We start from the raw sequence: 15,139 nt of genomic DNA on the forward strand, positions 1-15,139 counted from the left end.
CATTAGCACCTCCCAGCACAGTTACTCTGTCCCTGGCATTCTCATCTTGTAGGGGCTGTAGTCAGCATCTTTCTTGGGCACTAACACCAAAACTGTGATGTTTCATCAGCATTAGAGATGTGTTCTGGTGTCAGATTTTTGTCAGTGATGGCCTTGGCAAACTTATCAATGAATTTCTCTGCTTCTTCATGATCAGCAGTTGCTTTATCACCACAAATCTTTAAGGATTTAATGTTATGTCTTAAATTTCTGCAATTGGTCTGTTGAATATTCACAGTCCCTTCAATTGTCAGTTCATCATGATATATCTTTGCTTGTTCCACACTCATCATGCTATTAAGTAGTATGTTTTTTCTATGATGCTGACAGATTTACTCTTTCTGTACACATTTGAGTCTTCATTATAGTTTTCTGCAGTTTAAAAAAATTTTTTCATTAACTTCTGTTCATTGACACTTCTGCATAGAACTTCAACAATTTATCTTGTTTCTTCAGGTTGTTTATTCCAACACCATGGTCTTTTTAAGACATTTCCCCCACACTGCTGTCCAGTTTCTCCAGCAGCTTGACTTTTTGTGCTGGAGATAAGCATAAATGCTTCCTCTTTTTCTGTCACTTACTCAGATTTTCAACATTATCTTTATGCCACAAAACAGAGAATAAGCAAAAAAACCCACAGCAAGTAATGCACAGTCTTGGCTCTGTGTGGGACATCGTGGGAAACCTGCTGTCAGTGTATCTGGCCTGTACTTGTGCGGTTTTATTACTTCTGTGGATGTTTAGGTGGGAGAATCTGTGCATGCACGGAAAAGATATGTCAGAGCTGAAGGGGGCTGGGGAGGATCTTTTTTCCTTAAATTGTGTTATGTAATTACAGTTTGACTGTGACTCATTATATGAGGTCAGGTGTGGAATTTTCCATTGTGAGTATCATGTTGGTGCTCAAAAAGTTTCAGGTCTTGAAGGATTTTGGATTTCAGGTTTTCAGATTAGGGATGATTAACTTGTATGTAAACATCACTAACATAGTTTTGTCAAGTGAAAACAGTAGACAACATAACAATATTTATAAAGAAGGGTGTGTGTAAAATTCTTCTCATCTATTCAAAGGAGAGGAATTAAGAATATGTGTTCATATTTATTTGTATGAAGGTTTCACAAGAAACTAATAAAAGTGTTTATTTTTGGAGGTGTTGCTGGCACATGTTCCTTTCAAGCAGGAACAGGGCTTGAAAGGAGACTGTTTACTGTTTATGTTTTTATATCAGTTGAATCTTCTGAATATATTTTAAAAAATTAAAAATTTTGTAATAGGTCTTAAAGAAAATGTTTTCTTTCTTCTTTTTTAAATCAGTAAACTAAAAAAGCTGAGTGAAGACAGTTTGACTAAGCAGCCTGAAGAAGTTTTTGATGTATTAGAGAAGCTTGGAGAAGGGTAAGTATAAAAAATACGAAAGCATGTAAATATTTTTAGAACAATTTAAAAAATGTGTTAATCTTTCAACTAGAGTATATTTGTATGACTTGAATAGTATTTAATAGTAATTAAATCTGGCAGGTGATATTGAATTTTAAAGACTAATTTGTACTAAATCTGGTAATAATGTCTTTTTAGAGACGTAGGCCATATATGTAAAGGAAAAGCAAGAAATGTGCTGTGAAATGATTTTCAAGAGGCTTGTTCGTTCATCCCTTATGGCATTCTCATTAATAGGCTTTAAAGTTTTGACTTTGTTAGACAAGTGACCATAAGGCCATCCTTTTAGACCCTGGGGCTCATTTATTTTGGAAAAGGTAACTATGATATGACAAGAATAGTGAGGAAATCAGTATGCATAGACAGAAGAATAGCTGACATGGTTTCAAAATAATAGTAGAGAAACATGTCTCGGTTTGAGTGGAGAGAAAGATAGGGAACATTTAATGGAATGGCAAAATATAGGAGAATTTTCAAAATAATAGAAGTTACAAAACAGAATTAAAAGCAGCTTAGATCAGCAAGAACAAGGAAAAGGAAATAGAGAAAATAAAAAGGTAAAATAATAAGCTAAACATATGATGGAAGGAATAGACTCAAGTGTATTTTTCAGTAAATGGTAAATCTCTCATTAAAAGACAAACTGTTAGAGTAAATGAACATGCAAAACCTAGCAATATCCTGTTTATAGGAGATGCATGTAAAATAAATAATGGAAATCTAAGGCTATTTATTATTAATAGAGATGGGATCTTACTATGTTACCCAGGCTAGTCTCCAACTCCTGGCCTCAAGTGATCCTCCTTCCTCTGCCTTCCAAATTGTTAGAATTGTAGCTGTGGGCCACTGTGCATGGCCTATAAGGATATTTCTTTTAAAAAATATTATGTGAGAGATAAATATATAAATAAAACCAAAAGAAAGTAATATTGGCAATATTTATATTAAATACATTAAGGTTTAAAAGATTTCAACTAAATAAAGAGATATATTAGGTAGCGATATCAAAGACAATTTATAACAAAACATGTCAGACAACATAGGAGCTAAATTTATGACAGATGACCTATTAGTGATGTCAGGGGATCTAATAAAAGTATAATTGTATGGGAGATTTCAATGTATCTCTTTTAGAATTGGACAGATATAACAGAGAAAAGAGAAAGGACATAAAGGGATTCAATGTTATGGTGAATAAACTTGATTTTATAGAAACGTAAATATATGTGAAGTAAAAATATATCAAGTACCTATATGTCTGTATAACAATGCATATATATGGTCTTGCAGACCTTTTTTGGTGGATGTTCATGGACCATTGATAAAAGTTACAAATTCTAAAAAATAGAGATTTTTACATGTCACATTTTCTGATTGTATTAAGCTGTTCTTGTACTGTTATTAAAAAAATACCTGAGGCTGGTAATTTATAAAAAAAAATGTAATTGGTTCATGGTTCTGCAGACACTCCAAAAAGCACGGTGCCAGCATCTGCTTCTGGAAGGGCTTCAGGAAGGTTATAGTCATGGAAGAAGGCAAAGAGGGAGCAGATGTCTCACATGGTGAGAGCAAGAGCAAGATAGGGCAGAGGTGGCACACACTTTTATTTTTGTTATTTTTAATGATTTTGTTTTATTTTATTTTTTGAGGCGGAGTTTTGCTCTTGTTGCCCAGGCTGGAATGCAATGTTACGATCTCAGTTCACCGCAACCTCTGCTTCCTGGGTTCGAGTGATTCTTCTGCCTCAACCTCTTGAGTAGCTGGGATCACAGGTGCCTGCTGCCACGCCTAACTAATTTTCATATTTTTAGTAGAGATGAAGTTCCACAATGTTGGCCAGGCTGGTCTTGATTGCCTTACCTCAGGTGATGTGCCCACCTTGGCCTCCCAAAGTGTTGGGATTGCAGGCATGAGACACTGCACCTGGCCTGCCACACAGTTTTAAACAATCACATCTTGTGAGAACTGACTCTCAAGAATAGCACCAAGCCATGAGGGAACTACCCCATGACCCAGACATCTGCTAACAGGTTCCACCTCCAACATTGGGGATTACATTTCAACATGAGGTTGGAGAGGACAAATATACAAACCGTCTGACTGGTTAGACTCACTAAATTAGAAATAAGTAATTATAATATGACAAAATCCACACCAACTGGAGATTAGGAAGCATAATTTAAGGTAACCCGATGATTGAAGAGGATATTATCAATTATCTACAAAACAAGAAAAAGGAGAAAACATTGTGCCTATATCTATGGAATACAGCAGAACTAATTAAGAGAAAAGGTTTAAATTCTTTCATTACTAAAGAAGAAATGCAAAAAATAAACTTAGTGCTTATTTAAATAACTTAGAAAAATTATAAAACATACCAAAAGAAACTGAAGATTGAATTAAAGAAAAAACTGAAATTAATGAGATAGAAGAAATCAGAAGTGATAAATATGGGCCGGCACAGTGGCTTATGCCTGTAAATCCCAGCACTTTGGGAGGCTGGGGTGGGTGGACCACCTGAGGTCAGGAGTTTGAAACCAGCCTGATCAATATGGTGAAACCCAGTCTCTGCTAAAAACACAAAATTAGCTGGGCTTGGTGGCATGTGCCTGTGATTCCAGATACTCAGAAGGCTGAGACAGGGGAATTGCTTGAATCCGGGAGGTAGAGGTTCAGTGAGCTGAGATCGTGCCATTGCACTCCAGCTAGGTGACAGAGCAACACTCCATCTAAAAGAAAAAAAAAGAAATGATAAAAAAAAATATATATTTATATGCTTTTGAACAGATCAATAAAATAGTTAAACCTCTTAAAGAGCAAAAATATAGAAGATTTGGAATAAAAAGGAAGATTTGCCAGTGATAGAGAAATGATTAAATATTTTTTAATTATAAAGGTACCAACTCGTAGCATATTATTTACAGTAGCCAAAATGTGGAAACCAGCAAATGTCCATCTGCTATCCCAGATGAATAAACAAAATGTGATATGTCTGTACAGTGACCTTTTAGCTGTAAAAGGGAGTAAAGTATTGATGCATGTTACAGTGTAGTTGGACCTACAAAATATTATGCTAAGTGAAGGAAGCCAGATACAAAAGGTCACATATTGTATGATTTCATTTACATGAAGTATCTAGAATGGATAAATCTATAGAGGCAGAAAGCAGGTTCTATATGTTTTGGAACTAAATACAGGTAATTGTTACACAGCATCGTGAATGCACTAAATGCCACTGAATTGTATGCTTTAAAATGTTTAAAATAGTAAATTTTATGTTGTGTATATTTTACCTCCTCCCTTTTAGAAGGGTGCCAAGTATGTTTTATATAGTGTTTAAATGACATTTAATAGGTTTTTTTTTTTAAATGAAGACAGTGTAACTTTAATATCAAGACCTACATGTATAATACAATAAAACTGTAATTTAGCCTTTCTTTGTTACTCATTATGGTAACTGTTCCCACCTTGTGAGACAAGGTGGGACTCACCTGAGGGTGAATAGATGTTGCCACTTCTCTTGTCTTGGGATCCCATTATCTATTAAACTCAAGGAGCCAGTTTCACTGTTGGCAAATTTGTCATCTTTCTCCTGCACTAATAGAGCTTTCATCAGTGCTGATATCCTCTGGACCCTTTTCTTAAACATAGGGAGTGTGTAAGCATGACACATGTAATATGTATCCTTTCTAGTATCCCATTTCCTTGAGCCTTTGATCTTCTTCCTTCAGTGTATACTGAGGCTCACTTAGCATTTCACTTACTGTGGGCCACTTTCGAGTCCAGGTTTCAGTTAACTGCTGAGCAGCTGTTAGGGACTCCCCCAGCTGTTTGAGCTAACACACTGAGTCTGGAATTTCTGGTTTTGCATCCATATCAATAAATTTTTTCTCTCTAGAAATCTTAGAATTTGTTCTCACATGTATTCTTTAGGGTTCTGATAAAAATTGGCAAAGTCTTACAACTTTTTTAGTGTGAATAGTAGCTGCTGGGGTTACATTTTATACTTGTCTCCCTGGTGTCTGTGGGAGTTGAGTATAACTTTGGGTCTGGAAGCAATGAGAAGTGGTGGTGGAGCGGTTTGGAGGACCATTCCATTTTCCTGAAAAATGACTGCCTCAGGAGGTAGATAGAGTCTTTAGGTATTGTAAGGTTAATTTTCTCAGACAGGAGGGCAGAGTTGCTTTTGATAGCAAGGGAGGCTTGATAGGATTTGGGGGTTCAAGGTACTCAGATTAGTGAGACTCCGTCTAAATGTCCTAATACCAGTTCTCTAGGTACCTGTCTTTACTGTTATATGCCTTAACTTTAACATGATAGACTTGGTGGTGATGTGAATTCAACTTGCAGTGTACTTCAGCTTCCAGTAAGACTCTAGCTAGAGTTTGTTTTACAGAAATCTCAACTCTGTTTCTGTGAAAAATTAAGACATTCAGAAGTTTTCTGATTCTCTCAGTCTTGAGCAGGACATTTAAACCTTTAGCTTGTTATGTTTGTTCTGTAACTTTTCAAGTGCAGAGGCAGCAGCCCATTCTATAGTCCTTGTACTTTATTTTCACCAAGCATTGTATTGATACTGCTACTTGGTCTTTCAAAGCTTTGCTAAGTCTCCAGGCAACTAAGCGTGGTAATTTAAATAACTGTTTTGCCACTGAATGCCATAGACCAACGTACTCTATTTGTTACTTGTATTGAAGTCATTACTGTCTGCACATCTGTATTAGTCTGTTTTCACGCTGCTGATAAATACATACCTGAGACTGGGCAATTTTCAAAAGAGGTTTAATCAACTTACAGTTCCACATGGCTAGGGTGGCCTCATAATTATGGCAGAAGGCAAAGAAGAGCAGGTCACATTTTACATGGCTGGCAGCAGGCAAAGAGCTTGTGCTGGGAAACTCCCATTTTGACAACCATCAGATCTTGTGAGACCCATTCACTATCATGAGAACAGCATGAGACTCAGTCATTTTCACTGAGTCCTTACCACAACACATGGGAATTATGGTAGCTACAAGGTGAGATTTGGGTGGGGACACAGAGCCAGACCATATCAACATCTAAGAAAGAACGAATTCAAGATTCCCATCTTTAAGATTCTTTCCCTTGGAACCACTTCTACCAAAAACAGTACTGCTATCAGGATATAGTCAGGAAAAGAGAAGCTACTCTATATACTCTATCTGATATAAAGAGTTTAGTAAAAAAGGTTGGAGCTCAAATGAATTGTGGAGGGGCCAGGGATGCAAAGCTCATGAAAACTGTTGCTACAGATTGAAGGTTGAAGTCAGCATTGAAGATCTCAGCCTGAAGCAGTGAAGTGGGTGTTTCTCAAAAGCTCTCTGGAAATCTGCTGGAATCCTGTAGTCTTGAGAAAATCCCACCACGTACGTCAGTCTGTTACTGTGGTGGCTGTCAGAAGTGCAGCCGGAGGCCTCTGAGCACATTGTATCTGTCAGTGCGTCTGCTACAACTATATCTGGAGAAAAATAGTTTCTCCTTAACTTTTTGTATTCACACATGCATGTTCTTCTCACCGGCAGATTTTTATGAGGATCCATTGAGGGAAGCAGATTCTGGGAAATGGGGATTGCAGTTTCTCTTTCGTAGTGCTGAGGAGTCCTTAGAAAGGAGTGATGGTGTTGCCTACTTGACATGAGATGATTTAGCACTGAATTCTATGTTAGCTTTTGAAGGAAATGCACATGTACACATATCGCTTTTAACGGGAGTTACACACACATACACTCTCCAACACCCAGCCCAATTTGACTTTGGGTACCAAACCAAAGTAAGTTACTTCAGAGAGCCCAAAGAAACAGAGGAGAGGATAAAATGTAGTTTATTGAAGTAGCTGCTTTATCACTTATTTGTCTCTTTTTCACTTATTCTAAAAGATTATAAATTTGAAAGGGATTCTGCATAGATTCCTAATATTAGGAAACATTCCATGTCTTCCATTGGCTTGTTCTTCTTTCTCTTCTGTAGAAAAATATGGTGAGAAAAACATGATTTTTCAGGTCAGGATGTGTTTGAATTCTGGCCCTTCTGGTCTATTTCTCATCTTTTAATGACAATAATAGTGTTTTTCCTTATGATTGTGAGGGTTAAATTTCATCATGCAACTAGCATAGGACCTGGTTTATAGTAAGAACTCAGTACATAGTAGTGTTTAAGCTCGTTTCAGAGTTCATACTAAGATACAAATGGCTTCTCCCTTCTTTGTTTTTGCTTTTAAAAACACACGAATATTCAGGCGTCTAAGTTTCAGGAGACAGGTTTTAGGCAAGTGACTATCAGACCCTGTTCCTCATTTTATTTACCCGTGAGTGTGTAGTTTTTCCCTTGAAGAAAAGGTAGTGAAAAGAACATTTTTTAAGAGAGACCTTGGATCTGTAAATCAGGTACAAGCAGATGGCTGCAGATTGCCTGCTTCTCTAACTTTGTTTTAATGTGGTCCCCAGCTGGAGGCTTTAACTCGTAAGTACTCTGAACAGCTGTGATTTTTTGATATTCTGGGGGTCATTTTGCTTGAGATCAGCCTTTTCTCCTAATTTGAGGCTTTGGCTATTTTTAATATACATTTCATTCTTTTAATTTCCATTTATATCTTCTTAATGCTGCATTTGTTTGAGTTGACAAAACGTTAGTCTATTTGTTTTATTCATGAGAAAAATAGCAACTCATTATATATTAACTTAATGATTTTTAAGTCTGTAGTTGAAGCAATAAAGCTAAGATATAATTCATTAACTTTTAAAATTTTTACTTGTTTACTTTGATTTTTAAAAACCATTTAAGTAGTGTTTTAAATTAGAGAAGACTATCCACAGGAAACTCATAGTAGACTTGTAATCTTATAGTTATGACATTTGATAGGAAAAAATAATGTTTTGTTTTCTTTTAGGTCTTATGGAAGTGTATTTAAAGCAATACACAAGGAATCTGGTCAAGTTGTCGCAATTAAACAAGTACCTGTTGAATCAGATCTTCAGGAAATAATTAAAGAAATTTCCATAATGCAGCAATGTGACAGGTATGAAGAGATTTTATTTCTTTGTTTACCCTTGTTTTGATAAGTTTTGCTAATAACATTTAACAAAATTTATTCTTTGATCATTTGTTTAGTTTTCATTTCATTTCTTTTCTTTTTTTGAAATGTAATTTTGCTCTGGATCTCACTATGTTGCCCAGGCTGGAGGGCAGTGGTGCGATCTTGGCTTACCGCAACCTCCACCTCCCGGGTTCAAGCAATTCTCCTGCTTCAGCCTCTTGAGTAGCTGGAATTACAAGCATATGCCACCACACCTGCATAATTTTGTATTTTTAATAGAGGTGGGGTTTCTTCATGTTGGTGAGGCTGGTCTCCAACTTCTGACCTCAGTTGATTCATCTGCTTCAGCCTCCCAAAGTGCAGGGATTATAGGCATGAGCCACCACGCCAGGCTTAGTTTTCATTTCTGACTTCCCATTGGAAGTGAGATTAATCCTTTAAGGAAGGTGAGGATGGCTTTGTCAAGTGTCTTTAGGGGTTACAGCTCTTTGCAGCTTTTCTGCTTAAAATCAGGAATGAGGCTGGATGTGGTGGCTCATGCCAGTAATTTCAACCCTTAGGGAGGCCAGAGCATCGAGGGTAAAGGAGACCAGGAGTTCAAGGCCAACCTGGGCAACATAGTGAGATCCTTTCTCTACCGAAAAAGAAAAAATTAGGCAAGTGTGGTAGCTTGGACTTGTAGTCCTAGCTACCTGGGAAGCTGAGGTGGGGTGATTCAGGCCAGGAGTTCAAGGCTATGATTCCACCACCGCACTACATCTTGGGCATTTTTAGGACAAATTTATGAGTCAAAAGAAGTTTTTGATGTTAAAAGGGTCATTTAACAGTCTGTATTATATAATCACTTTTACTAATTAAGAAGTTATATTTTATGTAAATCTAATTTATTCTACAAACATTCACTGAGCACCCTCAGTTGACTGGGTACTGTGCTAAGATCTAGGAATGCCAAAAGAACTAAGATACTTTCTTCTTTTTGAGAGGCTGGTAGTGAGGTTGGGAAGACAAATGTATACATAAAAAGCTGTAATATAGCACACTAATTGTACAGACTCTTACATGGGTGATGTGAGAAGAAATCAGGGCATCTTCTTCAGCCTGTAGAGCCAGGAAATTTGGAATGCTGACAAAGAATTAATTTGGTAAAGAAATGGAGTGATAAGGGACAGTCAAGGGAATGAATAGGTAGAAAGGTAAAAACAGCTCATTGGGGTGTGCTCTTCTGACAAGATTTAGAATTATTGGAGTGGAAAGTATGGGACAGAGAATAGAATGAAATGAGGTTGGATAGTTAAATGGAGCTGATGGTGGGAAGAGTCTCATGCAATTTTTTTTTTTGAGACGGAGTTTCGCTCTTGTTATCCAGGCTGGAGTGCAATGGCGTGATCTCGGCTCACTGCAACCTCCGCCTCCTGGGTTCAGGCAATTCTCCTGCCTCAGCCTCCTGAGTAGCTGGGATTACAGGCACGCGCCACCGTGCCCAGCTAATTTTTTGTATTTTTAGTAGAGATGGGGTTTTACCATGTTGACCAGGATGGTCTTGATCTCTTGACCTCGTGATCCACCCGCCTCGGCCTCCCAAAGTGCTGGGATTACAGGCTTGAGCCACGGAGCTGGGCCGTGTCTCATGCAATGTTAAGTAGCCTAGGCTTTATTCTATCAGGGATGCAGAGTGTATAAGTAACGACTATGTTTAACCTAAAGTTACTTAACCACAGAGGGATTTCTTTTTCTCCCTTAACAAAAGGTCTGCAGCAACAAAGTAACAGCCATGTCTCAGACTTCTTTTCTTATACTTCCCCATCCTTAGCATATGGTTTGTCCTTATGCTTATTATCTCATGGCTATAACAGGGCTGTGTAGTCCCAGCTTTATGTCTGCATTCCAGGCAGGAGGAAGAATGGAAGAAGCAGAGAAGGGGATTTCCCAGAAACCTTCAGCTTCAGTCTTATTTGTCAGAATTTTCTCATGTGTTACTTAGAGGTGGTGACATAGGGTAGTCTGGATACATTGTTACCCCTCATCAATTCAGGGCCTTGTAATTAAGACATTTATGGAAAGCTTTCTCTCTCCTAACAGTACATAGGATCTATAGATTATAAGCTTTTTGGCTAACGAAGTGACTGAATAATCCTAGAGGAACTTTGCTGCTTTAATCTGTTCAATTTTGCTTTTCTTTAGAGTATGCTGTATATTTAAATTACATTACGTATTTTCCATAGCATGGGAAATTCAAGTGATTATAGAAAACAAAGGTACATTCCTCAGCTGTGGTTCCCACAATTTGATATAGAATAGGAGATGAGATAGCATAGTGCTTGGCTTTATACTTGCCTGATGCTTTATACTTGCCTGATGCTAGTATTATTTTGTTATTATGGTTAAAAATAGTTCAGGGAATAGCATTGTACTTTGAATATTGTCTAGGAAAGTCAGGGTCTCAAATATTACTATTACGTATCTCTTCCCTTAATCATTGTACATCTTGGAACCTGTCAACTCTTGCTCAGATTTCTGCACCAGTTTCTTATTTGTTCACTTCGTCTTTCATTTTTTTGCCTCCTTCAACCCATTATCTTTGTTGAAGCTAGAATGTTCTTTCTAAAATGCAAATCTAATCAAGCATTCCCCATTTAAAACCTGTGGCTCACCATTGCCTCCTTAGATCCAGTCTCTGAAAGTGGCGTACAGGGTCCTTCATGTTCCAGCTAGTGCTTACACCTCCAGTCTCTTACCTGAGTTTCTCTTTCAAGTGCCTGTTTACTTGTATTCTCTGTCATCTGAGTCTTAATTCCTTGAGTTTGGGGATTGTATTTCATTCATTGTCCTTGGATCCTGCCACATAATGGTTACTCAGATACTAATGAGTGCTTCTATTTAATAATTTCTGTTTGGGCAACTCAACTAGAATATCCAGAGGGAATTACACATTTAACATTCTAAAACCAGTTTTAAACATTCCAGACAAGCCTTTCAAATTCCTGCGTGTCAAAGGCATCATCATCATCTACTTAGTCTTTTAACAAGACTTAGAGTCATTTTTTATTCCTTTTTGTGATACTTCTGATGATACTGAGTCTTGTAGATTTTCCTTCTGAAATGTCATCACTATCTCTATTCTTCTCTTCATTCCTTAAGAAAAACAATCATCTATATTTTTTTATTAGCACCCGTTCAGTGCCTAGCACTATGCATTTTGATGAATGAATGAGTGGGTATGGTACGTATGAGGAGTATGAGGAAGAGCATTACAGATTGAAGAAACCCCAGGGAAATTAGGTACTTATTCTTGTTATGTACTTTAAGCTTTGAAAGGGAAAGAAAAGTAAAGAATACAGTGGGAAGGTAATGGGAATAGAATTCAAGAACTTTTGTAACCACTTTATAGCAGAAGGCCTTGCACATTCTGCTACAAAGTGGTATAAAAGTTCTAGAATTCTTTATTTGAGGTACTTCTCAAATATTTGTTGAACAAAATAAATGGCAAAGCAAATATTAGTGAAAAATGGTTTCTGCCTTTTAGATTTTGCTGTCAAATTTATATTGTAAGTATGAGTTGCAAAGGATCAAAAAATTAGTTGGTTAAAAGACCCTAAAATGCTAAAAGATAGGGCAAGTGAAAAATAAATTAGGGCTGTACATGGTGGCCCATGCCTGTAATCTTAGCACTTTAGGAGGCCGAGGCGGGCGCATCATCTGAGGTCAGGAGTTCGAGACCATCCTGGCCAACATGGTGAAACTCCGTCTCTACTAAAAATACAAAAATTAGCTGGACATGGTGGTGGGTGCTTGTAATTCCAGCTACTTGGGAGGCTGAGGGAGAAGAATCACTTGAACCTGGGAGGCAGAAGTTGCAGTGAGCTGACATCGTGCCACTGCTCTCCAGCCCAGGTGACAGAGTAAGACTTCGTCTTAAAAAAAAAAGGAAATAACAGGGACAAACTTGGGTTTTAGCTACCAATTGCTAGTATTAATGTAAACATGTTATTAAGAAATTAGCATAAAAATGATTGGAAGAAAACAGTATGAATTGAAAAATTCCCACATAATACACTGACATGTTGGTTAGGGAAAATGAGATGTGCAGTTCTGAAATTTAACTTTGTTCGTAATACATTCAGATATTTGGGAATTTGGTAAATTGTCTTGCTTTCTACACTCAATAAAAAGACCAAAGGGGGTGTTTTAATGTTTTATTTTGTTCATTTTAAGTGAATATTTAATAATGGACTGAATACTGCATGTTGGCATAAATGTTGAAGGGAGCCCATCTGCTTTGTTTATTGCTGAATGTTCAGTGCCCATTCAGTACCAGGTACAGAGTAGACATTTAATAAATAAATATTTATTTTTATTATACTTTAAGTTCTGAGATACATGTGCAGATCATGCAGGTTTGTTACATAGGTATACATGTGCCATGGTGGTTTGCGGAATTCATCCCCCCATCGTCTTCATTAGGTATTTCTCCTAATGTTATCCCTACCCAGTCCCCCAAACCTCTGCTATCCCTCCTCTAGCCCCCTCCCACCCCTGGACAGACCCTGGTGTGTGATGTTCCCCTCCCTGTGTCCCTGTGTTCTCATTGATCAGCACGCACTTATGAGTGAGAACATGCGATGTTTGGTTTTCTGTTCTTGTGTCAGTTTGCTGAGAATGATGGTTTCCAGCTTCATTCATGTCCCTGCAATGGACACGAACTCATCCTTTTTTATGACTGCATAGTATTCCATGGTGTATGTGTGCCACATTTTCTTTATCCAGGCTATCATTGATGGGCGTTTGGGTTGATTCCAAGTCTTTGCTATTGTAAATAGTGCTGCAGTAAACATATGTGTGCATGTGTCTTTATAATGGAATGATTTATAATCCTTTGGATATGTACCCAGTAATGGGATTGTTGGGTCAAGTGGTATTTCTGGTTCTAGATCTTTGAGGAATTGCCACACTGTCTTCCACAATGGTTGAACGAATTTACACCAACAGTGTAAAAGTGTTCCTATTTTTACACATCCTCTCCAGCATCTGTTGTCTCCTGATTTTTTTAATGTTCGCCATTCTAACTGGTGTGAGATTATCTCAGTGTATTTTTGATTTGCATTTCTCTAATGACCAGTGATGATGAGCTTTTTTTCATATGTTTGTTGGCTGTATGTCTTATTTTGAGAAGTGTCTGTTCATATCCTTTGCCCACTTTTTGATTTTTTTTCCTTGTAAATTTGTTTAAGTTCTTTGTAGATTCTGATTATTAGCCTTTTGTCAGATGGGTAGATTGCAAAATTTTTTTCCCATTCTGTTGGTTGCTGGCTCACTCTAATGATTAGTTTCTTTTGCTGTGCAGAAGCTCTTAAGTTTAATTAGATCCCATTTGTCTATTGTGGCTTTTGTTGGCATTGCTTTTGGTGTTTTAGTCATGAAGTCCTTGCCTGTGCCTTTGTCCTGAATGGTTTTGCCTAGGTTTTCTTCTAGGGTTTTTATGGTGTTAGGTCTTATGTTTAAATCTTTAATCCATCTGGAGTTAATTGTATAAGGTGTAAGGAAGGAATCCAGTTTCAGCTTTCTGCATATGGCTAGCCAGTTTTCTCAACACTACTTATTAAATAGGGAATCCTTTCCCCATTGCTTGTTTTTGACAGGTTTGTCAAAGATCAGAGGGTTGTAGATGTGTGGATAAATTGTAGACTATTAGTTCTAGGCTACACTTTTGTGGTCAGCTAGCTTAGTGTTTTTCCAACCATACTCTGCTCTAAGGAGGTACTTTTAGGGTTGTTTCCTTGCTGAAGAATGGTGTAGAATCAGAACCTCATTATTGCTTTTTTTTTTTTTTTAATATAGTGGACTCTTTTGAACTTTTTATTTGAGGAAAAGTCTTATAATGCTAAAGCATATTTAAAAACAATTTTGCAGGTATAGAAAATGACACCTAGAGCTTTTACGTGAATTGCCCAAGATCACAGTGCTAGTTAGTAACTGAGATGCAATAAGAACCAACATTTACCCTATTCCAGGGCCAGTGTTGAAGAAAGCAATGCCTGTAAAAAGATTCCAACAGTTCAAAGTGAAGCACTCTCAAGGCATGAGGCAACAGCTGGTTAGCAATACTATGTGCCAGGTAATATGGATACAAGGGAACCACAATTGACATAGCCCCTACCCTCCTGGTGCTTATATGCTGGAGAAAGAATTTTTCAAATCTAAATAAAGAGAAATACATTTTTATGACTCAGCACACATTTATCCTCTTTTTACTCATTTAACTAATATGTATTGAGTACCACCTACTCCTAAGTCTAGCCCTGTTATGTTCTCAGAAGAGATATAATAAAGAATGGGTCTCAGGCTTTAGAGAGATTTTCACTGAGCTGGAAGAGACAGTTGAATGGGTAGGCTGTTTTAATACACAGTGTGGTTAAGACCTGTGATGGGATAGATATGGGTAACTGTGTGGGTTGGAAGAGATACCTAACACCTCATGTTTGGGGATTCAGAGAAAGCTTTCCCAGGGAGGTCATACCTAAGCTGAGTCCTGATTAATGAGTTAGGTTTGCTGAGCAAAGGGAAGAGACAACTCTTATGGCAGAATAGAGCATTTCCTCCTGGCCTGTTCA

The 15,139-nt window shown here is 37.5% G+C and overlaps 1 protein-coding gene across 7 annotated transcripts in view; it reads left to right on the forward strand.

Annotated features, from left to right (window-relative positions):
- Positions 1–15,139, forward strand: part of STK3 (serine/threonine kinase 3) — a 352,806-nt gene that overhangs the window by 49,868 nt on the left and 287,799 nt on the right. For all 7 annotated transcript variants that reach the window (XR_013528197.1, XR_013528198.1, XR_008477026.2 and 4 more), the window contains exons 2-3: positions 1,355–1,435; positions 8,385–8,513. Coding sequence is in view for 4 of the 7 variants with exons in the window: in XM_035277381.3 (XP_035133272.1) it covers positions 1,355–1,435; positions 8,385–8,513 (210 nt within the window). In the remaining 3 variants the exon portion in view is untranslated. The remainder of the gene's footprint in view (positions 1–1,354; positions 1,436–8,384; positions 8,514–15,139) is intronic.

The sequence above is a fragment of the Callithrix jacchus genome, chromosome 16, assembly GCF_049354715.1.
Source record: "Callithrix jacchus isolate 240 chromosome 16, calJac240_pri, whole genome shotgun sequence".
Taxonomy (NCBI): domain Eukaryota; kingdom Metazoa; phylum Chordata; class Mammalia; order Primates; family Cebidae; genus Callithrix; species Callithrix jacchus.